The sequence below is a fragment of the Tursiops truncatus genome, chromosome 6 (genome assembly GCF_011762595.2).
Source record: "Tursiops truncatus isolate mTurTru1 chromosome 6, mTurTru1.mat.Y, whole genome shotgun sequence".
NCBI lineage: Eukaryota > Metazoa > Chordata > Mammalia > Artiodactyla > Delphinidae > Tursiops > Tursiops truncatus.
In genome coordinates this window covers 72,400,416-72,428,347 of record NC_047039.1, presented here as the reverse complement: position 1 = coordinate 72,428,347, position 27,932 = coordinate 72,400,416, and the positions used below count along the sequence as shown (strand labels likewise).

Here is a 27,932-nt window from a genome sequence, read left to right as displayed (position 1 = left end):
CGGACTACTAAATAATGCATGCAGATGTGCAAGGTTGTTTCCAAAATTTTGTGCTGTTTGGAAGTAGACTGAAAACCGATATGCTTAGAGCTAAAATGCAAAAATAAGTTAAACCCAGAATTATGAAGAGTTAAATAAATCAGATGTTGTTGAATTGAATCACTGCTCGTTTTAGGAGAAGTTGCCAGTTCATTTGCTATAGTTGTACTGCTGAGCTAAGAGACAGTTCAATAAATCAACTCAAGCTTGATGGGTTCTTCAATTCATTGAAATGAGTGCGTGGAAGAGAAAAGAAATCTCTTAGTATTCCCTCTTTGACAAAAGGGTACGCATAGAGCCTGAATGGATGAATGGTTGATTAATTTTGCCAGAAATTTTCTTGACAGCAGGAAATGTGTTTTTGCATTACTCTGTTTGCCTGGGATTTATTTGGTAGAATATGAATTATTGCATGTAAATTTGTACCTGAGGCTATGTTGCTAAAGTAGATAGCTCCTGGTGAGGTTTCTGACTATGGGATCTGTGATATTTCTGTATGGTCTTGCACTCTGCACCCTTACGGGTTGCCCTACAGCAGTTTATATAAGTGTCTGCTCTCACTGATGTTAGTAGTAAAGTCGAGCACTGCCGGTGATTCAATATTGAGTTTGGTTTGAGTGATCATCTGTGCCCCTCTCAAGGAAGGATGGGGCTGGAGGCAACCAACTGATGATGCTTGATAATTCCTAGACTCATCAACCTGGCAGTTTACTTAGAGACTCTTACCTTTTGCCTTCTCTTCCTTATTGAAAGGTATCTCCTTGTGCTTCTGTTTACAGTAAGCCTACAAATAAACACATTTCTTAGTTTTATCGCATCAAGAAGGGATACAGCTGGGCTTCCCTGGTGGCGCAGTGGTTGAGAGTCCGCCTGCAGATGCAGGGGACACGGGGTCGTGCCCCAGTCCGGGAAGATCCCACATGCCGCGGAGCGGCTGGGCCCGTGAGCCGTGGCCGCTGAGCCTGCGCGTCCAGAGCCTGTGCTCCGCAACGGGAGAGGCCACAACAGTGAGAGGCCCATGTACCACAAAAAAAAGAAGGGATACAGCCACACATGAAAAGACCTAGGCTGCTGTCAATGACAGCTGAACTTTGTGAGACTAGAATTAGGGATAGCCTCCCTACTTACCACTTCATGCTTTTTCTATAAAGTACGATGCTATGCTGTACATGGGACCTTTTCTGGATCATTGTGGAGGGTAGGAAGGCTTGTGGTTCTCAGAACCTCTACTGGGGCAGTAGGTGATGCTGTAATTGCTTCCCTTTAGACCTCCTTGGCTGCCATATTCAGATGCTAGAACACTGGGAAGCCCAAGGATGAAGCCGCTCAAATTATTTAGCAACTTCTTGTTCATTTTGTTGTCCTTCTAGAGGTTAACACAGAAGTTCTTACTTTTACGTAGCAGACCAGAAATTATCTACAGCAGATGGCACATCATATAACCTTTTGCCTAACTTTGTAGTATGTGTATGTTTTATTCACATACCAACACCAAGTTTCCTGAATGCCTACCACCATGGTGCTTATCTGTTTTTGAAAATAAATGTATAGAGAAATTCTTTTTTTAAATTGAAGTATAGTTGATTTAGTGTTGTATTAGTTTCAGGTGTACAGCACAGTGATTCAGTTTATATATATATATATGGCAACATATCTGGCAGATTCTTTGCCCTATAGGTTATTACAAAATACACATTTTTCAGATTCTTTTCCCTTATAGGTTATTACAAAATATTGAGTATAATTCCCTGTGCTATACTGTAGGTCCTTGTTGCTTACCTATTTTATATACAGTAATGTGTATACGTTAATCCCAAACTCCTAATTTATTCCCCCCCGCCCCGCTTTCCCCTTTGGTAATCATGTTTGCTTTCTATGTCTGTGGGTCTATTTCTGTTTTGTAAATAAGTTCATTTGTATCATTTTTTTAGATGCCACATATAAGTGATATGATATTTGCCTTTCTCGTCTTACTTCAACTTAGTATGATAATCTCTAGGTCCATCCATGTTGCTGCAAATGACGTTAGCAAAACTCTCTTAAAATAAGTTTTCACACACACACACCCAACTAGACCATGAGGCTGCAAAGTAATTTCATCAGCTATCCAAATTTAGCTTCTGATATTTTCTGCTTAGATTACAATAGGAGAATGAAAAGTGATTAAAAGAAAAACAATGTTAAGTTAAATAAGTTTCCTCTTATGTCCATATCAAATACATCACTCAACCTGAAATGAGGACAGATGGCATATTCAAATGTACTAGAATAAAACTCAGAAGACTTGGGTTCTAGTTGCAGCTCTACCGTCAAATAACTGTGTGTGATACTGGGACTATTCCTCAAGTTTCTTGAGCCTCATTGCTCTCATCCATTAAGTGAATATCGCTAACTTTTTTCTTGCTACTAGCTAGAGAATTGAGAGACATCACCTAAGATTACTTTGATCATACATGGAAAAGCCAACATTGCTCTACAGACATAAAATTTTACTTTCTCTTTAAGTGTCAAAACACTTTTAGGTTTTGATTCTTTACATTGTAACCTTTGTTCTTCCTGGGCTGGTGCAGCATAACAAGTGATTCTAAAGTCTCCCATGGTCAGCCTTCCAGTTACTTCTGCTACTTCCCTGCCCTTGGCTACCAGGAGTCCAGATGGTAGGCTCCCCAAATTCTTTTGGTGTTTCGGTGACTTCATTTCAGGCACCAAGGGGCTAGCCACTAGCTGTGACTAATGAGGAAACAAAATCCATCTTCTTTCTCTGTTACTAAAATGTAGAAAGTAATGATTTAGAAGAAAAGATTGTCTCTTGAAGTGGCCTCTGCTCCTGAAAATGTCCACGTCTATTATTATAATCATTTAGCAGTTTTTCATAAATGGTAGATTTGTCTCTCTCTTCATAGTTCTTTGGTTGTAAGTGACAGAAACTCAACTCAGATTTGCTTAAGGAAAACAGGGAACTAATTGCTCTAGTAGGTGATAATCCCAGGTAGACCTAGCTTCTGATACTCTTGGACTCAAAGCCAAACTGTATCATCAGAGCTTGTCTCTTTTTCTCTACCTCTTGCCTCTGTGTTGGCTTCCTTCTCAGGTAGCTCTCTCCATGATTCCTCAGCATGGCCACGGGCAGCTTCAAACAAATGTGATCCTTAGATCTCAGGATCTCAGAGGAAGGAAGAAGGAACTTCACAAAATTCCTGTGAAGGCTCTGATTGGCCCAGATCAAGTCACATATTATTCCTGAAACCATTATGTAGCCAAGGGGGTGGAGTACAGTTTCGCTGGGCCTGAGTCACCTGCCACACCTAGAGCTCAGTTTAGGAATAAGGACAGCCCCACACCAGCCACACAAAGTGAGGAGGGGTCCTCCCCAAAGAAAGGAATGATGGACAGAAAAAAATGCATACGGCTATGGCAAACTAAACTACTCTTAAACCTAGTATTTATTATTTATAATATTCTAAGCACAGTGCTAGCATTTTATATTAACTATTTCATTTAATCCTCTCTATAAACTATGAAGTAGGTATTATTATTCCCATTTTTGGATGCAGAAATTAAGGCTTAGAGGCTAAGGAAATTACCCAAAGTTGTGTAACTATAAATGGCATAGCTCAGAATCAGATTAGAGTCTGCCTCCTTTCACAGGCACGGGTCTTTATTGCTTCACTATATTATTGTATTTTCTCCTGTAGGTTCAATAATTTTAAAATTTAAACATTTTTTGTGCTTTTATCACCTTCTCCTCTGTCCCTGATAGACCCCTAGCTCCTGAACACCCTTTCATCTTACTTGTTAAATCACTGAATATCAAAACTTGAAGGGAACTTACAAACACCTACCCCAACCCCCTCATTTCAACGTAAGGAGGAGAGATCACCTGGAAGCAGAAAAACCAACTCGTTTTCTTGATGCCCAGAGTTGATTTGCCATTCCATTCCATAGTACTTAACCTGAATCTCCTATATAAAAGGACTTCAATAAATACTTTTCTTTGCTAATCAAACTAGCTTCTAGCTACAGGATTCTTTAAATAATTAATATTATCTGTACTTCAGAAAGAGAAAACCTAAAACTTTTTACAAGCAGATCACTTTTAAAAATGGTTTCACGCATCACAAAATTAATAGCAATAACCCTAAAAGAACAAAATGATACTTGCTGTATTTTACGGTGTGTGGTAGGAAATCATGTGAAAATCAGGGCAAATCAATGAATTCTCTGACCTCTGATGCTGAAAAGAGTTCATAGGATGTCCTGAAACCTTGTAGGTGAGGATTTTAATCACCTCAGACACCACCTTATCCACTTAGACTCTTAAAAATCTAAAGAAAGATCTGTAGTTTTAGGATGATTCCGGAGAAACTGTATAGTCAAGGAATGAAGTCAGAGGCTTCTAGTTTGGGACAAGCTTGTTGGTCAGGAACATCATTTATAAGGATTACTCAAGATGCCGCTGTCTGTCTTTCAGATGTTGGGGCAATGCTATTGTATGTGTGTGTTGGGATGGTACTGGGGGAAGGTTGAGCCCAATGAGACAAGAGGCGAGAAACTTGCTTCTTTTCCCCTCCCAAGGACTCACACCCATGGCAGACTCAGTCAGGTAGCAGAGTGGCCTTTCTCAGCAGGTAGAAAAATGCCTACTATTATTTTTCCAGCTATCCAGCTGCCTAGCTACTTGCAGAATTAAGGTGCTACTGTATAGCACAGGGAACTATATTCAGTATCCTGTGATAAACCATAATGGAAAAGAATATTGAAAAGAATGTATATGTATATATGTATAACTGAATCACTTTGCTGTACAGCAGAAATTAACACAACATAGTACATCAACTATATTTCATTTTATAAATCAATAATGTAAAACAAAATGAATATAAGTGGCAGAGATGGAGAAGAGAAGCGGACGAGCGGATCTGTCTTGAAATATTTTTATAGATCTCCTCTCCCCGCCTCGCCAGGTGGACAGCTAGGCATAGTGCAGAAAGCTGCCCTGAAGCCTTGTTTTCCTTCTCACCTGGGAGGAGCCTGTGGCTGGTAGTTCATATGCTGTGTCATACATCTGCCTTGACATTTTAAGCAGCCTGTTTTACCCAGACTTTAAGAAATCCTGGTGGTTTTCAGTTTTCTTTGGACAGTGTATTCTTTTTTTTTTAATTTGCAATTTTATTACTAATATGTTCTTTTTTAAATTGGGGTATAGTTGTTTTACAATGTTGTGTTAGTTTCTACTGTATAGCGAAGCGGAGTTCCGTGTGCTGTACAGCGAAGTGGAGTTTCCTGTGCTATACAGCAAGTCTTCATTAGTTATGTATTTTATACATATTAGTGTATATATGTCAATCCCAATCTCCCAATTCATCCCACCCCCCTTTCCCCCCTTGGTGTCCACACGCTTGTTCTCTACATCTGTGTCTCTATTTCTGTCTTGCACACCGGTTCACCTGTACCATTTTTCTAGATTCCACATATATGCGTTTAGTATATGATATTTGTTTTTTTGACTTACTTCACTCTGTATGACAGTCTCTAGGTCCATCCACGTCTCTACAAATGACCCAATTCCGTTCCTTTTAATGGCTGAATAATATTCCACTGTATATATGTGCCACGTCTTCTTTATCCATTCGTCTGGACAGTGTATTCTTTCGGTACTTTTAGCATCTCGGTAAGAAGATTCTTTAGAGTGCACGGAAGCCATCTTAGCCGTGGTCTCTGCCTGCCAACTGGTCTGAGACACAGGGATTATCACACAGAACATGAGTTAGAAACCACTGTTTTAGGGCGTATCTGGGGACGGGGGCAATTGTGGAGCTTAGAGAGAAATTGGAGTTAAAGGACCTGCTCCCTGAGGAGGAGGAAGGCTGGCACGAGCGGAGCAGGATTTGGAGGGGGAGCGGGTGGAAGGGCAGTGCACTCCTAGCAAGGGCACCCTCAGCCTGTTCCAGATTCTCCAAATTCGAGGCAGAAAATGCATCTTGGAATTGAAGAATGCTGTCCACCTGTCGAGTGTCCCAACTTGCAAATTTATGTGAGACATTTCTCTAGGAAGTTTCTGTTCAGTAAGCAGTGCTGGGGATGAGGTATCAGTGTGTGCAGCGGAGGTCTCTGAATAGGAGAAAATTGGTTTCTGTCCAAACTTCTAGGCCTTGGGTGGGCATATTGGCATTGTTGGTGACCTTTTAGGCTGAGAGTGAAAACAGAGTTAAGAATAGTAGGGAAAAATCAGGGAGATGGGTAAAGATAGACAGACATGAGCATGGCCCAGGGACCAGTGGTCACCGGAGGTCCTCTTCTCCCTCATTCAGTCCATCTCAGTAGGAGCATCCTGGAAGCAGGAGAGACGATGCTCTTTGAGCCTCACTAATGGACATCTCCATCCCCAGGAGAAACCAGTCACAGACAAACTGCATATTCTTAAATTAGTTGGGCCTGCTAACTAGAGACTATGGAGAACTGGGTTGCTTGCCTTTGCAGCTGTATAAGAAATAAGGAGCTTTAACAGTGGCCTGATTCTACAGTTAGGGCAAATGAAGGCAACAAAATAAGATAATTTAAAACTCAAATATCTGCTGTATTTTAGGGTTACCATAATGGAGATCAAAGATAACTATGCGTATTATTTTCAGGAATCCCAAATATAAAGTTTGGTTTTAAAAATGCCCTATTTACCCATAACTGACCTGAATTAATACAGTTTTTCTAGACTTGAAAAAACTCTGGAAAATACCTAGGAAAACTTCATTTTCCTGGCATAGGAAGTAGGTGTTTTAGTAAAATCCTGGCTCTTTCTTTTAAATCATCCTGCCAACATCAAAATGCTGTTTATTTTATAAGCATACCAATATAAACTAAAAGACAATTGATGGAAATTTAAAATTTTTACCAGCCTAGAAAAGGGAAATATTTGGCCACTTATTACAGAGTATTTGTGTAGAAGTTCCCCATCTCTGATTTTTTTTTTTAGGTTCCTCCTGCCTCTTAAACCAGACAGAATTAATGATGTGTCTTGCTTTATGCAGTAATAATATTGATGAAAGAGTCGAATGTGATTTGAATTGTTTGCAAGATTCTCCTACTGTTATTCTCTACTTTTCTTAGTTAGGGCATTTTTGTCCTGCAGTTGACATTTGACAATGTCTGGAGACGTATTTGATTGTCACACCTCAGAGAGAGAGTTAGCTATTGGCATCTAGTGCGTGGAGGCCAGAGATGTTGCTAAACATCCAACAATGCACAGGATGGTCCCCACAACAGAGAATGATCCAGCCCCCAAAGTCAGTAACGTCTAGCAAGAAACGCTACTCTAAAGTTATCATTTTTTACCTGTTACGAATTCAGATTTTTTTTTGCCAGTATTTGGCCTGCTTGTAGCCCTTCTATAAATAACTCTTGTATAAACTGATAACATAGAAATACAATTCTTGTCCCACCAGATTTAGCTCAGATACTCTCTGCCTTGTGGGTAGGGCCTGTAGATAATTTCTGATTTGTATTGAAAGCATTTTGATGCCCTACATGTATGGTGCAAATAGCAATGGACATTTGACGGTTATAGGGGAGATTTGAGCAGGGGCCAAAAGGAGGATCCCTCACACCAACCTGAAAGAATTAAGGTTAAGGAGGCTTGACCTCTTTTTCCTGGATTGATGAGATAGCATTATATTTTTGATTAAGTATAATTTTCATTTTATAAGCTTAACATTTTATAGACTTTTTTATCACTCCTCTTTATAATACCCTTCTTAGTTGGGGTGTAAACGTCCATAAAAATGAAAGTTAACTAAAGTTATCTTTCCAGGTATCATGTCTCCCTATGACTTGGGCTTGGTTGGCTGGAAATAAAATAGGGATTTGGGGAATTACGGATGTGTATGTGTGGGTGTTATAGTGTGTATGGATGTGTATGTGTGTGTGTGTGTGTGAGAGAGAGAGAGACAGACAGACGGACAGACAGAGGAGTCCTTTGTGCCTGATAGCTAGGGTGCCCACCTAAAGGTTTAGCTTCTCAGCCCCCCTCTTCGAGGGAGTGACTCATACCCATCGCTCTTATAACAGGTACCACACCTATATTTTGTGGTCTTCCAGTCCACCTCAATTGCTTGGCACAAGGCTAGGCACCCAGCCCAACTGGGAACAACCAGAATTCTTTCTCCAGAGTTTTCAAACTCAAGACCAAGAGGGAGTGAGCCTTGACTAAACCTGGAAGGTCTGCCCTGGAGCTGCAGTCACCCATGTTTCCCACCACATGGAGCATGCCAGTTGGTCGCAGGAGAGGAGAATGAAGCCAGGAGAAGAGGATGGAGAAGCTGAGTGGCCCCCCACATCCCTGGTAACCCTTGCCCTCCTCCCAGCTTGTCCTCCAGTTCTTCCTTTGCTTTTTTGAGAACCCTCTCCAGAGCTCTCTGAGTTTTTCTTAAGCCAGTTTAAGTTTCTGTGTCTTGGGGCCAAGAGAGTCACAACAATACAGCGTCCTTACCTGAAAATGAATTCCTCAAGTTCCCCACACACAGACATCTCCAATGAAAATGAAACCACAGACCCCAGAGTGTATCTGTTTGCAGAAGGGGGTTTCTAGTAAATAGCTTAGAATTGCAACAAATGGCACACACAGACTGCTGGCTCTGCATGTGTGCTCTAAGATTGGTGTTTACCCTATTATATTCCAATTTAAGAATGTCATAAAGTTTATCACTGAGCAAATGGAAACCATCAAGAACAGATATGGGTGGTGAGAGGTGTGTACCTTGATATATAGATATTTTAGACTTCAAAAGAAATTACTTTCATTGGGTTGATAGCAAAGGGGACACAACCATATTCCCCACTTAAACTTGGTGATGGTTGGGTATTTTCAGCAAATGAGTTGTCAGCACAAAGGCTTCATTAGACCCATCAGGATATCTGCCCATGAAGAACGAATCCCAAACTGTACTGACAGTTTCCTTGAGCCAAAATGATGAAGCACCTCTGACAAGAGCCATATTGTGCTCCCCATGTGAGGTGCAGGAGGAAAAGAGAGACAGTTTGGTCTTCATTTGGTCAGGTTGATATTGACACAGCTTAGAGAAATCAAGTGTGTGCAGTGTACGTGTACAGCAAGGGCTCTGGAGACTCGACTGGTGGTTTCCATAAATCACAAAGGGGTACCCAGAGAGGAAGGAAGGTTTCCTGCTTTACTGAAATATTGTTCAAACTAGATGATTTATTTTTATAAGGGAAAATAAATAAAGCCATAACCGTTCAAGCTCATGGTTCAAAACAGGCTGATGGGGATTTTTTTCAAACATCTATACACAATCGCGGAAATAATTTATTATTATTTGGTAGCCGGTGTGTTGCCCAGGCTCTACCATCGCAAAAATAAAGCATGCCTAGTGAGTGGATTTTCCATTATGCATAGGTCCTGAGTTATTCATTCCCATATAGAAATCCTTATAAACATATGCAAACTTTAATAAAGGGGTCCTTAGGTGGAACAACAGTCTAGCCCTTTTCTCACTGAGTCCTTAAATTCATACTACATTGAAAAGTTTTGATTATGGGTCTGTCCTTGAAGAAAATGTAAATTAGGCTGAGCTGGTAAATAAGGTGATGACGTGTTTGTCTTTAATTGGTTGTGAACCTCCCCACATCCAAGTATTCTATCTACTATTAACTAGTGAGAGGCTACCTAGGACTCCCTTTCATGAAGTACAGTATATAAGCATCTTTTTCTAGGGCAGTTGGTGTAACATTCATTGATTCTCCTTATGATGGAGACAGTGAGGATGAGGCAGTATGCCAACTTGCTTAATTTCAGATTGATCTGAAAGCAACCCATTTAATTTCAAGAAGTCCTTAACTTACACCTGTGCTTTCAGATGAACCATCTCCCAATCTCCCTCTCATCTTTACCCCTCCCCTCCCCTCCCCCTTCCCTCTCTCTCTCTTTCTCTCTTTCCCTCCATTAATGAAATGTTTATAATTATTTGTCCCATGACATGAAAACAGTGGTTTTCGGTACTCATGTGCTGTATCCCTCTATTCTTGAATTCTTCAACCCAAATGATGACCTTACAAGGATGATTGCTTACAAGATTGTTGGTTTCTTCTCTAATACTTATGACATGCTTGACCTAAATTGAAGCATCTGCAGATTGATACATTAATTAGTCTTTGATAGTTGTGCCTTTACAAGAGGGCTTTGCTTGAAACAATGGTGATATTATAGGCTTTTTGTATTAAGATGCCCACTCCGTTGGGGTAGAAAAAATTACCTCTTTTGTCTTTGTATCCCTTCCCTGTAATCCTAATTCCTGGTTTCCCTAGGCTTTTGAGCAGAAGGAAAGTAATGTTAGGAGCATCCTTAAATGATGAGATTTCTTTACATACTAAATGGTGAAGTGGGGATTCTTCCATTGTTTGTGTGTCTAAGGTATCAGAGCAAGAAAAACTACATGAGGGTAATTCCGGGCAAACCGTGACTATGCCAGTTCATCTGCTTTTTTTGTGTGTACATATGCATACCCAACTTTTAAAAAGTACATATTGCTGCCAGAAACTTTATAGCAGTTTCTTTGGGCAAGTTTTCAATTAGGCTCATACATGAGTTAATGGTCAGCCTACACCAATATTTTACAGAATAAATGAGAAACTGGAAATTGATCATAAAGCATGATAATATTGACTCATCAGAAAGTTTAAGCATCACATTATTAGCATTGGTTAAAATCAAGGATGTGGCTTGCTTGTGTATAGTGACGAGGGAGAATTAATAACAAACGGAAGTAAATGGAGTAGCAAAAAACTTTTATGAAATTAAAAATGGAGTGAGTAATGTCTTTCAAGAATTATTTCATTTGAGAATAACATATAGGTTAGAACCTGAGCGCTGAAGTCAGACTCACCTGGGACCATGTCCTGTTTTTACACATGTGAGCTGTGTAACATCAATTACTTAACCTTCTAAACCCTCCATTTTCTCAATGCAAAACAGAAATAACGTTACCAACATCATCTGGCTATCTTAAGGTTTAAATGAGATGATGTAAAGCATTTAACAGAGTGCTTAATGCAGAAGCAGTGTGTGAGGAAATCGTTTTAGGCAATATACTATTGGTTTAAAGGAAAAGTAATAAATATATATATTTGTTATTCATTTATATATTGTAGTATTTTAATTTTCACAAAATCTTTTCATGAAAGGGCTCTCTTTTTGAATGATAACGTGTACTGCTTGGCTCTATTTTCAAAATATGATGCATAATATAGTTGAAATAGACCCAATGAAGTTTTTAGTACTAAAATGCCTTGGCTAGCTTATAGAAATAAGAACCATAGAGTTTTTTTAAAATAACATGTGGTAAAAACATGGGGAATATCTTTGCTTACCAATTAAAGCATACAAAAAGACAGAATGAATCCAATCTCTTTAATTTATGCATTTTCTGTTCTCATAAATCATTTTCCTGTCAAAATTATCAGACTTTATTATTGCTGAATATTTTAAACATCATAATGGAATTTTGGTAGCATAAATCATGAAGCTTTCAGTAAGAACTTTTGTGTACATACCTCAGCATTTTTCATATATCTTGATAAAATAGTCCTCAGTCTAGAAGTAAATCTATGCAGAGTATAAATGTCAGACTCTACTCGTAAATTGCAGTAACTCAGCAATCCATGCTGACCATTTTGCTTACAAGGTAGTTATGGCCTGTCATACTGTCTTTCTAAGACTCACTGTTCGCAAAGATGAAGCTGTATGAGCTTGTGTTTTAATCTTGGTCATGATTTTTATACAAGCATCCTACCTACAGGTTATATCTCCTCACTTGATTTTTCTATTTCCTGGAAAAAGAAAAAAATTTCAGACATAATAAATCTGGGAATAGCTTGTCCATGACATCAGAAAATAATTTATTTTTCTTTTATTTAATAAAAGCATTACTCAATATATTTAATTTGTAAGAGAGACAACTGTTTTGGATTATGTGTGTAGTCCAGAGTACTGGACCTAAATGGGACGAGTACTAACTAGCACGAGGAATAAAATCCATTGAATGTGATACTGACCAGGGTTATTGGTCTTCCTTAATCAACAGAAATTGATAAGAGGCCAGACAAGAAATTCAGGCAAGGCTTTAATGGGGCCCCTGCTGCAGGAGCGGGGGTGGGGGGTGGGGACAAGCTGGTTCCTTACATGGGGTGAGGGTAGGGGTGTGTCCAGGGGTCGGGCCAGAGGGGCGGCTTAGGTGGTCTGCCCACCCCTTTCGTGGTGTTGAGTGCAGGGGGCATGCGCAGTACCCTGCTTTTGCTCCCAACCCCCTGTTTTTGCTCCCTGCTCTTCAGAAGTGGCAGTTGGGTGTTTGGGTTTTTTTAGGTTTTTGGATCTTGTTGTCCATAATTGGGCCCCAGCTGCCCATGTACACAATTATTTTTAGTCCCTTGTAGTTTCTTTGAATTTGGTTGCTCAAGGAGACGTTTGTCCAGGTGCAAGCACTGCAGCAAAGGGTCCCAGGTCCCAGCCTGTCTCGAAGGTAGTGTGGCACTTGGAATGATGCAAAAGGCTCTATCCACGGTGATGGGGCTAAAGGAAAAAAATCACTACACATTTTTCTGTTGCTTTATTTGTATAGTGGCAAACAGAAGCTCATTCATTGAGTCTAACTTGGAATTAAGGATAAAGGATCCATTAATGAGATAAACACTGCCTGACCCAGAGTTTTTATATCTTATATTACTTTTTAAATGACTTTGTTTCATATGTAACTTCCTCTGTCATCTCACATCTAGGAATTTTACATGTGAATCACTTTAATGACTTAAAAGATGTGTGTGATTATCATTTAAAAGTTCACAGTATTATAAAGGATATAAGGTAAGAAATTGTAATATGAATATTCAGTTCCCGTACCAAGAATTTGTGAAATACTTTCTATGAATCAAATTACTCCCATGAATCCTAAGAACGACCTTTTGATAGTTGATGAATCAGGAAAGGAAAGGGATTTAACATTTATTGTCTACTATATGCCAAACACTGGGCCTGCTTTTTGATACACATATGTCCTTAGTACTCACAGCAGTGTTATGAGGTGAGGGTTTACAGATGAGGAACTCTAAGGCTCAGAGAGATGAGAGAAACTCACTCAAGGAGCCCAGCTAGTGAATGGCAAAGCCAGAGTTAACCTCCGAAGTCTTTACTAGGAACCTTGGAGAGAGTGCCCTAAAATAGTGGAGAGACACAATCAGATTATAGATTAGCAATTTGGCTAAATTATGACAACTTTAATGTCAAGGTATCTTAATATCCATCATATGTTAACTTCAATATATATTAGTTGAATAACTATAGAAATGACATCCTAATTTATGATTATAGAAATTATTTTCTACTTTACACTATGATCTTTTTTTGTGTCATTAAGTATTCTTTGACAGCATGATTTTTAATAGCAACATAATATTCTTTTATGTTACTGTTCCATAATTTATTGAACCAGTTCTCTATTGTTGGATATTTAGACTGTTTCAAATTTTAGTTATTATAGTAATAATTCAGTGAATAGCTTTGTCCACAAACCTTTTGTGTGTATATATGATTATTTCTTTAGAATATATTTCTAACAGTGTATGAGAATGCCCATTCAGCCATATTTACCAATTATAGGAAAAGAGAAGACGAAACGTTTTCTTATGAGAGGATTTCTTTGTTAATGGTTTCAGGTATTTCAATTGTAAATTGTCTTTTACGTTCATCAACTATTTTTTCTATTGCTATGTCTGCTTTTTCTCATTGATTTATAAGAACTCAGTCTCGAGGACATTAAACCTGTCTCTTCCCTGTTTTAAAACAAATAAAGCAATGTAAATAATAATTATTCCATTGAGAAACTTTTGAGTGGGTTTTAAGCAGAAGAATATCATGGTTCTGGTTACATTTTTTCAAAGCTCTTTCTTGGTCCCGTGTGGAGAACTGATCGCAGGGAGAGGAGACAAGAGCGGCTACAGGGAGACCAGTTGAAGGGCTATCACCCAAGTTCAGGGAAGAGATAATGGCAACTGTGGCTACGACACTAACAGAGATGGAAAGAAGTGAGGGAAGTGTCTGAATTTGAGATATGTTTTAGAGGGAAAGTTAACAGGATTTGCTGATGGATTATGTGAAGAATGTGGGGGGGAAAAGGAATCAACAATTCCTAGATGTTTGGCTTGAGTAACTGGGTGGATGGTGGTGCAATTTGATGCTGTGGAGGAGACTGGGGTGGAGGTAGGTTGTATTTTATTTGAGATGCTTATTAGACATTGATGTGATGGTATCACATGGATAACCAAGGTTAGTGTTGAGGTGGATGTGATTTGGTTGTCACTGGCAGATAGGCGGTTTGAAAGCCATGTGACTGGATGAAATCACTAAGGAGAATGTATAGACAAAGAGAAAGGGGTTAGGAACATTTAGAGGTTGACTAAGGGAGAGGAACTAGCAAAGGTGACTGAGGAGTAGCCAGTGAGTTGGGAGAAAAACAAGGAGAGTGCAATGACAGGAAAGTGAAGGAGTTAAATATTTCAAGAAGGAGGGAAGATCAACCTCTTGAGATTCTTGGGAGAAGTTAATTAAAGTAAGAACAGGAAACAGATTTTGGGATTTCGTGACCTGGAAATGATTGATACTTTTGAGAAGAGCCGTTTCAATGGAATGATGGGGGCAGAAACCTGACAGGAGGGATTCAGAAGGCAATAGAAATACAAATATATGAGCAGTGTAAGGAGAGTGGGTTTTTCTCTTTCAAAGAATATGCACATTTAAGGACTCAGATGTGTATAAGTCATTATTTAGATCACTTTTATTTCATGTGATGCACTAAAGCTATCCGTGTATAGAATGAAAACTAAAATTTTCAGAGCAATGGAATAAGAAATATCAATAAAATAGAATTTTGTGAGAGAATGGAATTTTCCACTGCATTTGTCCAAGTACTTTCAACCACTAATGTAGTAAATCTGTTGGACACTATCACTATCTTGGTTGTCATATTAGTTAAAATAGAGCCCTATCATTTCTGTTTTCCTGCCCTTTGCCCTTATGATCATCACCCTCTTCTTAGGGCCCTTGAGATCTACACCTTGCTTTTGGCCAGGAAATAACAAAGCCTTTTTCTCCCTACGTTTTCAGGTCTTCCTACTCATTTCAAAACTAGGAATTACTGAAGCAAAAGAACTCATGACCTCTAAAAATGTTTAATGATCTAATCTCTGCGTCCATGAGTGACAGAAGACTGACAGGGAACACTTCCCCATTCTTCCCAGCTGGCGTGTCGGAATAGTCTGGGTTTTGGCCAGTCATTTCCCAGGTGTAATGATTAGTAAAGTAACTTCCTAAATTCCATGCAGCAATCTCAGGCTGGGGTCATATTTCAAACGTGGAAGTTTGGATGGTGGGGTTAGGTGGTAAATGAAGGTAGGGTTCCTTTCTTTTCTAAACCTTTGGCAAATTGAGTGGGACATATATATATATATATATATATATATATATATATATATATATATATATATAATTTTAACTTAAGGTAGGGAAAACATTTTGGAGACGTTTGAGCAGATTAACAAATAGTATTTGTATACTCGTAACTAAAACAGTAATTTATCAGGTAGAAGGCAGATGGGGGGAATAAAATGCCAACCTGTATCTACAGTTGGGTTGTGTTGATGATGAAGTGGTATTTATTCAGGGCCAGCCTAGCTTGTCAGCAACATAAGAGCTGTTACAGCACATGACTCCCTGCGTAGCTAGAAGACAATAATAAATTATGCCCTATGCAAACAGCACCGGCATAAAAGTAGAACAAACAGACCCTGCCTCCCGGATTCCTGAAGAATCTTACTCATTCCCTTGTTTGATTCTGTTTTAACCATGAAACTCCTGACATTATCCTAAAGCCAGTGAGATTGAATCTGGTTTGGGCAATTTTATTGGGGTGCATAGGACATAGTTGTTGACAGTCTGTTTTGGGGTGACTGTAAAATGTAAGTATTTTATTTCTCTAATATGCCTAAATGCTTCACATAAATCTTTGTTTTATCAATACCTCATGTGATCCTGTGGAATTCGGGGCCACCCAGGGGAAAACTGGGGAAGTATTACTCAAAGCAGCTTGATTCTAAGAATCACTTGAGATACATAATGGAATTACAGATTCTTGGACCCAATCCTGGGCTGCTAAATGAGAACCTCTAACAAAGCGGCCCAGAAAGACACACCCCAGGGTGACGTTTATGATGAGGATGGTGCGAGGGGCAAGGAGCTAAGGGCCTGAGTCAGTAAAAGTCCTGTGACAGCATTGAGAGAGCCCAAAGGATTGGTTCACAGGAAAATATATGAATTAAAAATGGCTCCCTAGAGCAGTGCTCTTCATATTTCCATGTGTATTTGAATTGCCTAGGATTTGTGGGAAATGCAGATTCTGCTTCAATAAGTCTGGGGTGTGACCCGACACTCTACATTTCTAACAAGATGCCCGACAGTGCCAGTGCCGCTGGACTTGAGTTTAGCAAGATCCTAGAGCCATATTTTAATTAATTTATTTATTTTATTTTTTTATTTTTGACCGCGTGCCGTGTGTTTGTTACTGCATGCGGGATCTTTGTTGAGGTATGTGGGATCTTTCGTTGCGGTGTGCGGGCTTCTCTCTAGTTGTGGCGTGCGGGTTCAGTAGTTGTGGCGCATGGGCTTAGTTGCCCCGCAGCATGTGGCATCTTAGTTCCCCAACCAGGGATCGAACCTGCATCCCCTGCATTGGAAGGCGGATTCTTTACCACTAGATCACCACGGAAGTCCCTAACACAGACGAATCCAAACAGGTTGGAGCTCAGCCAACATTTTTGAATAGCAAATGTTCCACAAGTATGGCTTTGAATAATGCTTATTCTACTGAATCTTAATCTTGTGCTGAGGTACCAGTAAAACCAGCCTTCTCTTGTTTGAGTGACGCAGCTCGGAGTGTCATGATAATTGTTACTGTATGTGAAAATCTCTTAGAAGTGGTGTGTCTTCTTTCAAAGGTTTATAAATATGTTGGGGGGAATGAGTTTATGTACATAATGAAAAAAATATTTTGAAAGGAAAATTGTAAGTTTTCTTGTGCCAAAGCCTTCAGTCACTGGAGATAAGATGTACGTGGAGTTGTCCATTATTGTTTTCCTTTGGGACCATATCTTCATTTACAATTCTTAATGGCAAAAAGCTCAGCATTGAGGTTCTCGATGGTTAATACCAATGATGATTTGAAATAATTGTATCTGTTGAATGTACATTGTGTATAATAGGTCCAATTTTTTTTTTAAAAGCTCACTCTAAATATCTACTTCTTTTGTGGGTGAATTAATTTTTTTGAAGTACCTAAAGATGATTATTATTATGACACTTGGACAATAAATTAAAAGCATGAAAGCTGACCGTGTGCATACTTCCAAAAGCTATTGTATTTGAGCATGATAAATTTCATTACCAAGTCAGTGCGATAGATCCTTTGTATTCATCAGCAATATATCCTGAGATCTTTGTGAATTCCCATGTGCACCTTGTAACTGAAGATGCCTAATGAGAGTAGTGGCCTCAGGAGTGGACAACAAGGCTCCTAGAGGCATGGAAGCTGGTGATGGGCTGGGCCCACCCAACTGCCAGGTTTCTTGTGTGCCCTCTCGGGAACCTCATCGACCTTGAGATTTGGCTCAGCAGAATTACAGAGTACACGTATTACGGCAATTTTAAGTGGCTAGTAAATAGTCTAAGCCACAAATATCAAATTCACACGTGTCAAAGGGCTACCATATACAAACATTAATCTGGACATGAAAAAAATCTGCACCTATATGCGCTGCACTGTTTAGTTCTTCATCATGGTTATCTGAGGAGGAGGTTCGTGGTACTTCCACTTCCTATGGGACACATCTCTGTACTGCTTTAATGTTTTACCAGTGGCATGCATAATTCTGATGACTTCGTAAGCAGAAAAAAGTTAGAATTCTTTATATCTCTTGAATGCACATCATGGTGATTTTCACTGAGTAGAGCAGTGGACTGTCAGTGGATGATTATATGATTGTCATTTACATGTGCTATTACATATATATACACTATGATAAAGGATTATGTAGCACAGGTTGATTTTGTATATATGTCTCTCCAGTCATTCAACAGACTTTTCTTGAGCAACTAGTATATGCCATGCATGATGCTAGGGGCTAAGATATGGTCTTCAGTGTATTTTATTTTATCTTATTTTTTAAAGAAAGAGAGACAACCATGCTGACAAAGTGGTTCTCATTGTAGTTAATAAAACTCGAAAAGGCCAGAACATTTCCACAGATGATGTTAGTCACAGGTCTGGGTACTCTGCGGTAATGGGTCCCTTTTCCACAATTATTCATTCCTCCTTAGCTACCACTTAGAGCAAGCAGATCTGACATCACATCCCTAACACAAATCTCCTAGACTTCTACACTGGAATAAAAGGCATTCAGTAGACTCAGCTAAATCCATCTTTAGGAATTCTGCTTGGAGTTAATGATAACCATTAGAAAACAATTATAGAAAAGAACAATAATTTCCTCCTATTTTTCTAGTAGGTTGTATCAATAATAATATTCAGCAGACATTCCTATGTCCTATGAACAATAAAAGGAAAAGTATGTTTTACAAAGTCAGTATTTGAATAAACATTTTAGGAAAAAGACGTTAAGCTATTTGTTCCTCTATAAACTATTCTTAATAATAATAGAAAAGATGCCTTCCTTTCCTGGTTTAGGAAAACAAAACAAAAAAAGCAAAAGTATATTTTAAGCCATAGCATGAAAATTTCCAAACTTTCTCAAAGCAAAGTGTTTATTTCATTTGCATCTAATAATAAGTATCAGTGGTAATACATCCTAAGACTGGACAAATTTGTGGCACAACTCCCCAGAGCTGGGCAGTTTGACATTAATATCAAATTGACTGTTGTTTCAGGACTGTACGTTTCACAGCAGTATCACCAGTGATTTGAAAGCATTCTCAGACAAGTTCGGTTTTGATGTCCTCATCCTCTTGGCCAACTACCTGTCGGAGGAGCAGCAGCCCAGACGACAGATCGCTGTGTACTCTGAGAACCTAGAGGTGTGCAATCAGGTAAGGACCTCCTTGACCCAGCACATTTCACTGCATCTCCCCTCCTGCTGGCTCTCAGAACATGCGGTAGAAGACGGCCATGGACTGCTGACTTAAAGAAATTGGTCCAAGAGATAAGGTCCTAGAGTTTGAGTTTTAAGAAATGTTGGGGGTATTTTACACATTCTGTTAGTTAGTTAATGATTTATTTATTTATCAGTGCTTTAATTCAGATTTTTAGTTTTCAGTTTCAATGCTATATTAATTAACTAATTAATTAGTTTTCAGTACTTTAATTCAGATTTTTAGTTTTTAGTTTTGGTGCTGTATTACCAAAAAAATCATCTAAATAGAATTGTCAGTGAGATAATAGTTGGCCTTTTTTTTTTTTTAATTGAGGTATAATTGACAGGTAACATTATATTTCGAGTGTACAATATAATGAGTCAATGTTTGTATATGTTGTGAAATAATCGCCACAATAAGTCCCGTTAGCATCCATCACCATACATGATGACAGGGTTTTTCTTGTGATGTGGACTACTCTCCACTCTCTTAGCAGCTTTCAGATCCGCAGTACAGTATTATTGACTATAGTCTCCATGCGGTACATGACATCTCCATGACTTGTTTATTTTATAACTAGAAGTTTGTACCTTTTGGCTCCCTTCACCCCACATAGGGGCATTTAAAAGAGCCCCATAACTGTTTCATTTCTAGGCTGAATTCATAAAGAGAAAGATCATATCTCTTTTTACCCAATAAGGGCTAGTCCTCCTTTGGGTACCGTTTTCCTTGAGGACTGCCACCTGGTGATAACAAAGTTTAGTCCCTGACTAAACATCTGTTTGGTGTCCAGTGTTTAGTAACTGTGCTCTGAAGCTTTAATCCAAGTTAGTTTTTTGACCACAACCACGCTGACACCTTGGATATGTCTTGAGAAAAACATTCATATATGTTAAAAAAAAAAAAAAAAAAACAACCATTTTTCTCCAGGTACTAAAATTCTGATTGGGTAATCAGTCAGATCTTGGTTGAGAACGGAGTCTTTTAACCCAAGGCTTTGGAAATATAAGAAATAGACAAAATTGGGCTTCCCTGGTGGCGCAGTGGTTGAGAGTCCGCCGGCCGATGCAGGGGACACGGGTTCGTGACCCGGTCCGGGAGGATCCCACATGCCGCGGAGCGGCTGGGCCCGTGAGCCATGGCCGCTGGGCCTCCGCGTCCGGAGCCTGTGCTCCGCAATGGGAGAGGCCACAACAGTGAGAGGCCCGCGTACAGCAAAAAAAAAAAAAAAAGTTCCTACCTTGTAGAATTATTGTGAGGGTTAAAGGAGATAATGCACATAAAACCCTTAGAACGGTGCCTGGCATATGAAAGCATTCAATAAATGTTAATTATTATTATTACTATCTATGTGAGCTCTGTAGTTGTTACTATTATTGTTGTTGTTGTTGTTATTATTACCTCCACTAATCCTATGGGGCCATTTCAAATGCCCAGTGTGCAAAATACCTTCAACATTTCCTAAAACAATCCTAGAGCTACAGCCCAGTTTTGGCCTCACATTGACCATCACACATCTCCCTGCCTTCCAAGGCAGCTTTGTCTGTCCTGGGCCCCGTATAGATGCTTCCTGGGGCAGGAAGAGACAGTTGGGGCCTGAGTGCCGTTGAGTAAGCTGCCCCTGGTAGCTGCTTTCTCTTTCCTACGTTCTCCTTTGCCTTCTGAGGCTTTCAGAGGTTAAAGCAGGTCCTGGCTGCCTGCTACCAACAAGAGCCTTCCTTCTGCCCCATTTTCCCTTATTCCAATACTTTTCCCCTAGTTTTGTCAGCAACCAGCATTATCTCTCGCTTTTGCAAAGCTGAATTTTACTCCTGTTGGAAGATGGTATTAAGTTACACTGAGGAAAGGTTTTATATGATTTTGGGTTCAACAAAAAGCCAATTTGGTAGGATTAAAGAAAGCATTGGTGGTGTGTTAAGTGGGACTTTCCATATTTTATGTTATACAATTCTCAGTTCTCTGTCTTCTTTCTAGACAGATGAACACAGATTAATTTTACATTACAAAAAATTAAGAAAGACAAATTGCAAAGAGCTAAGAGAGCCTGAGTGCTCACACAAATCCCTGTGCCTCCCCGACAGATTTGCTGTGAATTGGAGGAGTGCCAGAACCCTCGCCTGGAGCTGGAGCCCTTTGAATGTGGCTGCGACGAGATTCTGGTGTATCAGCAAGAGAACCCTTCAGTGACTTGTGATCACGTGGTTCTCCTGGTCAAGGAAGTCATCAATAGGAGGTGTCCAGAGATGGCCTCTAACAGCCGGACATCCTCCACAGAAGCAGTGGCAGGCAGCGCCCCGCTCTCCCAGGGGTCTTCCGGGATTATGGAGTTGTATGGTTCTGACATAGAGCCACAGCCCAGCTCCGTGAATTTCATGGAAAACCCTCCCGATCTCAGCGATTCTAACCAGGCCCAGGTGGATGTCAACGTGGACCTCGTTAGCCCGGATAGCGGGTTGGCCACCATTAGGAGCAGCCGCTCGTCCAAGGAGAGCTCAGTTTTCCTCAGTGATGACAGTCCAGTGGGAGAAGGTGCTGGGCCTCACCACAGCCTCCTCCCAGGATTTGACTCCTACAGTCCCATCCCTGAAGGGGCAGTAGCGGAGGAGCACGCCCCATCTGGAGAACACAGTGAATCCTTTGACCTTTTCAACTTTGACCCAGCACCCATGGTTTCTGGGCAGTCCCAACCATCTTCCCATTCTGCAGACTACTCCCCAACAGATGACTTCTTCCCCAACAGCGATTCATCAGAAGGACAGCTCGCCACGGGGCCTAAAAGGCTTGATGAGATAGGGATGGACGTGTCGAATTATTCATCCAGTTCTCTTTTGTCAGGGACTGGCAAAGATAGCCTTGTGGAATTTGATGAGGAGTTTCTCCAGAGACAAGAAAGTCCCTGTGATAATTCTGAAAGAAATTTGAGCCTGACAGGGTTTGTGGAAGATGAATCTCCTTCACCAGAAAGTCTGAAAAATGTTGGAAGGAGGGTCCCACCAACACCTATGAATAGCTTTGTGGAGAGCTCACCATCCACTGAAGAACCAGCTCTACTCTCTTCAGAAGATATGACCCCCAAAACAGTCAACACGGGTCACACTGGGCCACCTCCAACCCAGGCACGGTGCAGCAGCTGGTGGGGTGGTTTGGAGATTGAGTCTAGAAACACTGCAGATGCATGGAGTTCCAGTGAACAGGAATCTGTCTTCCAGAGCCCCGAGTCATGGAAAGATCATAAGCCCAGCCCAGTTGATAGGAGAGCCTCAGATTCTATATTTCAATCCAAGACTCTTGATTTCCCAAAGTCAAGTCCCTGGGAGTCAGAATTTGGTCAGCCTGGGCTGGGCAGCAATAATATTCAAGACCAAAATGAGAAAAACTTGCAGTTTCAGGATATGTCCCCTGAAAACTTGCATTTGCCGAATGCTTTTCCTCAGGGAACAAACCACCTGATAGAAGACTTTGCTGCTTTGTGGCGTTCTGATCGCTCACCCACAGCCATGCCTGAGCCATGGGGAAATCCCACGGATGACGGGGAACCAGCTGCTGCAGCGCCATTCCCAGCCTGGAGAGCATTTGCTAAAGAAGACGACGCCGAAGCTTTGAAAAATAGCTGGAATCTGCACCCGATGAGTGGTGAGACACCTTCTGTGAGGGACCCAAACGAGTGGGCCATGGCAAAAAGCGGGTTTTCTTTCCCTTCAGAAGACCTCATAGACAGTTCACCCAGTGATGCAAATAGTGAAGCAGTTCCAGAGATCTGGGGCAAGAAGAACCATGACTCCGGGGATGATGTTCTTGTATCTGGAAATCCCAGATCTGATCTGGAGCACGCATGGAATAGTTCTAAGCCAGTGAAGGATGATCAGAATGGTTTCGTGGATGCAAAACTTAGGGGGAAGGTGTACGAAAATGTAGATTCCTGGAACCTTTTTGAGGAGGGTAACAAGAAAGGAGGGTCAGAGGTCCTAGCACCTTGGGAAGATTCCTTCTTATCCTATAAATGTTCCGATTACAGTGCATCCAACGTAGGGGAAGATTCAGTGCCATCCCCCTTAGATACCAACTACTCCACCTCTGACTCTTGTACTTCCCCAACATTTGCTGGAGACGAAAAAGAGACCAGAGACAAGCCATTTGCTAAAGAGGCAGGTTTCGAGTCACAAGATGCTAACTGTACCTCAGGGGATGCTGACATGCCTCCTCAGTCCCCAGAGCAGCCGCCTAGAAATAGAATTAGTTCAGGTCCTGGGAACCTGAAAATGTGGGCTTCACCTCACGCAGATGGTAGCTCTGAAATAAATGCCCCTCACAGCCCAGATAAAGATTTACTCAAAGCAGAGCCCACCGATGATCAGAACACCTCCGTGGAGGATGACATTGGGGAAAGCAGCCAGTCCAGCTACGACGACCCCAGCATGATGCAGCTGTACAATGAAACAAACCGGCAGCTCACACTTCTGCACAGCGGCGCCAACTCCTGCCAGGCGGCCCCCGACAATCTCGACTTGTGGAACAGAGTGATTCTGGAGGACACTCAGTCTACTGCGACCATCTCGGATATGGACAACGACTTGGACTGGGATGACTGCAGTGCAGCTGTGGCCATCACCGGTGAAGGTCAGGCACAGGGGTACATGGCTGAAGGTTCCGAACCCGAAACCCGATTTTCAGTGAGACAGGTAGAACCCTGGAGCGTGGAGTTTCAGGAAGCAAATCAGGTAGATTGGGAACTCCCTGCCTCTTCTGAGCACAGCTTGAACACTGCTCCCGACGAATATCACATGCTGAACGAAAAAAGCGGGCAGCTGATCGCGAATAGTATTTGGGATTCCGTTATGAGAGATAACGCCATGTCATCATTAATGTTACCCGGCCCATCGTATGTTACAGATCCAGAACAAAGCAAATCACCTCCTGAAACGTCCAGCTCATTAGAAAAAATTCAGGACAGTCACATCCCAGACATGCTGGAAGCCTCTGGAGCCAGTGAGTCAGAAACACTTGGTCCTGAGAAGCAGGACACAGGCAGGAGAACCCCACCAAGTGATATGGCATATCTGGTGACCAGACTTGAGAATTCAGGGCATTTTGCATGCTCAGATCCCTGGAGGGGTCCCGGTTATGGACAAAAGGAAAGTGAGATGGAATCCCATGGAGCCGCTGGTAGGGAGTGCCCCAGTAAGGAGGAGCTGATGGATGGAAGCTCGGGGGCTCCTGGAAAAGGGCAAGGTGGCCAGGAATGCCCTTCCCCAGCTGCATCTGATCCTCCAGAAATCTCCAATGAATCAGGCAAAATCAGCTCTCTTTCAGTCACTTCCATTCCTCAAACGGAGGAACCCCAGGAGGTATTAGAGCATGAGAAGGGGTCTTACACTCCAGACCCCTGTGATGTGCAAACAGAGGTGTCCACAGATCACCTGCAGGCAAAAGAGACCTGTGAAGAGCACCTCACGAGTCACAGAAATCCAGGTGAAACTACTGAAATTTCAGGTAGGCTGAATTCCACAATAAGTGTATCTCTACCTGAAATGGATGTGGAGGAAGCTGAAGAACGTAACATTCTGGAGCCAGAGAGAATGAACCAAGACCTACCTTATGGATGTCCCCAAGGACTTGACCTTTGGGATGGCCCTAAAGACAGTGATGTGCAGGTCAACTGCACAAGTTCTGAGATAACTAAGAATCTCGAAGTTAAGAATACTGAAAACAGCCCTCCAGGAGCCAATTTATCAGGAAATGATGACAGAGACAGTATTTCTAGTGAGTATACACGTTCAAGTGCATCCAGTCCTGACCTAAATGACTCTTCGGCTGCATTGCCTTCCTGGGACCAAGGACCCGATACTGGGCATCAGAAGGAAAACCAAGATGATTGGAATACACAGAATGACCAAGAATCTGAACTAATTACTACTGATGGTCAAGTAGAAGTAAATACCGAAATGAAGGGTTTGGAGAAAAACAGAATGGACAAGTTTGAAAAGAGCTTAGATCACAATGTTCCTAAATATTTAGAGATTTGGAATGACTCAATAGATGGTGATTCCTTTTCCTCTTTGTCTAGCCCTGAGACAGGCAAATATTCTGAATATTTAGATGTATATCAGGAAAGAAATCTAGTGGTTAGCCATCAGGAAAAAAGTGAATGTGATATTCCTGAAACTGTGCAGCAAGAGGACGCCAAGTCCATTTCAACAAGCTCAGGTTCTGATGATGATAGTGTAGGCGACGAAGAGTCAGTGGAGAAAGAGATCCATTCAGCCACTTGCCAGGTTGCTCAGAGTGAACTCAGAGCTTGGGATTCATTGAATGAATCTAATAAGTCCTTGGCCACAGCTGATCCCAAGTCTGAGGAATGTTCTGCCTATACAGGCAGTCCAGAACCAGCAGAGAATGAGAATAAGTCAAACCCATTCTTTGACAATCAACAAAGCAGCCCTGATCATGGGAATTTCTTGCCACTAAAGGAGACTGAAATACAGGTTACAGCAGTGGAGAAGGAGACGAGGTCTTCTCCAGAAACGGGGAGGACGGGAGATGCCATATGGCAAATACCTCCCAAAGCTGAACTAAAGAACGAAAATGATTCTGATTTGGAAATGGCTGGCTTCTCCACGGAGAGCACGGAGTGGTGGAACGCCTCCCTACAGGAAGGGCAACCAACGGAGAGGGCATTTGAAGGGGAATTATCTAACTCAAGTGCTGTGCTAGAGGTGAACTCCTCACCACGGCAAAACGTGGATCCCTGGGGAGTACCCATTCAGGGTGATACTGAATCCCTGGAAACGCACTGTACCGATCCTTTCGGTGATAAACACGAGTCACACTTTCTGGATAATAATGGCGAGAATGCCCACGAGCCACTTTGGAACATTCAACCAAGGCAACCAGAGCCAGAAGCTGGTCAGCTTAGCCAGCTCGTAACACCGGACCAAATGAAAGACAAGGATTCCAGAGAACAGACCACGTCTTCTGCCAGTGACAAACTCACCTCTGAAATACCTACCCAAGAGCAGTGTCAGAATACAGTGCTGTCTGTCTGCAACCAGCCAGACCCAACGTTTACTCACACAGATGAAGATGGATGCATTATATCTAACGTATCAACTCCTGAGTGTCAAGAAACAGATTGGTGGGGAGAAGAAAAATCACGACCCGGTGAAATGGCAGATTCAAGCCTTGCACCTGAAGATTTCCCTGCTGTCAGTTCTTCCACCCAGTTGATAAAGAAGTCAGGCTCTGAACGGGACGACTCTACCCCTAGTGAGGGCCCCCAAGGTGCATTTGTACCAGATATTTTACACGGCAACTTCCAAGAGGGTGGGCAACTGGCCTCAGCTTCGCCCGACTTGTGGATGGGTGTGAGACAACCCTTCGGTGTGAAGACAGATGGTGAGAATCCTGATATACTGACTCACTGCGACCACGACAGCAATTCCCAGGCTTCCAACAGCCCTGATGTATGTCACGATTATGAAGCAAAGCCAGAGACGAAGCAGCACGTTAGTGCTGGGATGGGGCCTGAAGGGGAATCCAGTGAGTTCTATCCCACCGAGCCAGAGAGAGATGAAGAACCCAGTCAGGAGCCGGCGCGGGAATTTGTCCCATATACTTCGGAACTATCTTCTGAAAATGCAATTCCGCTGCCTCGAATCAGCGAGCAGGCAAACACAAATGATTCATCTCAACCTGCCTCTCACAAAGGTTCTCCTGAACCTTCCGAAATAAACAAATGTGAGAACATTACAGGTTTGAAAGCGTCAGAAAAGGGAGCCAACCCAGATAGAGCACCAATTTTGGAACCCACTGACAGAACAATCCCAGTGCTTGAAAACGTGGGAACTGATACTTGTGTAACTCACCCAGAGCCAACTGTGGATAGCAACAGCTCTTGGGTATCAGAAGACTTTTCTCCTGAGAATCAGACCGATGCAGGGCGCCCGTCGGACCGTGAGCAAGCTTTTGCTACTGAGAATCCTGCCACAGTTCCTGATACTTTGCTAGCCTCAGACACTTGTCTGGATGCCTTTGACCACAGTTTCAGCGATATCTCAGGTCTCAACACATCCACGGGAACAACAGATGACATGAGTAAACTGACATTATCAGAAGGAAATCCTGAAATGCCATTTGATGGGGAGGCAGGGAAGCAAGATATCTGTTCCTCTGAAGCCTCGTGGGGTGATTCTGAGTATGAAGTCGTGGGCCAAAATATTGATGAAGATTTAATGAAAGAGCCTGAACACTTTGTCTATGGCGGTGACCCTCCCTTGGAAGATGCCCTGAAGCAAGAGCTGGCACCTTACACACCTCCATTTGATTTGTCCTATCTCACGGAACCTACTCCCGGTGTCGAAACCACAGAGGAAGCTGGAACTCCAGAGAATGAGCCTCTGGGGAGCGAAGCCACGGAGATATTGCTTTCTTCCCTTCCTGCTGAAAGAAACAAGGAAAACCACGCTGAGGCCACAAACAGACAGCCTGAATGCCAGCTGGTTGTGCTGCATGTTCATGAAGACCCTGAGTCCATTTCTTTGCCTGTCGGAGTCCACGCCAACATTGAGTTGTCTCCATCAAACGTTGACTGGGAAGTAGAACCAGATCATTCAGATTCACCAGCAGGTGGAGACATAGGACCACCAAATGGTAAGAAACCTTTCATTCCTCCACCCTCAAGAAACTGCTGCTTTCCTTCAAT

General features: G+C 41.7%; 1 protein-coding gene across 6 annotated transcripts in view; it reads left to right on the top strand.

The window, feature by feature from the left end:
- The window catches only part of PRUNE2 (prune homolog 2 with BCH domain), a 375,414-nt gene that overhangs the window by 256,981 nt on the left and 90,501 nt on the right, over positions 1-27,932 (top strand). For all 6 annotated transcript variants that reach the window (XM_073806228.1, XM_033858188.2, XM_073806229.1 and 3 more), the window contains 2 exons: positions 19,031-19,189; positions 21,316-27,880. In XM_073806228.1, coding sequence (XP_073662329.1) covers positions 19,031-19,189; positions 21,316-27,880 — 6,724 coding nt within the window. The remainder of the gene's footprint in view (positions 1-19,030; positions 19,190-21,315; positions 27,881-27,932) is intronic.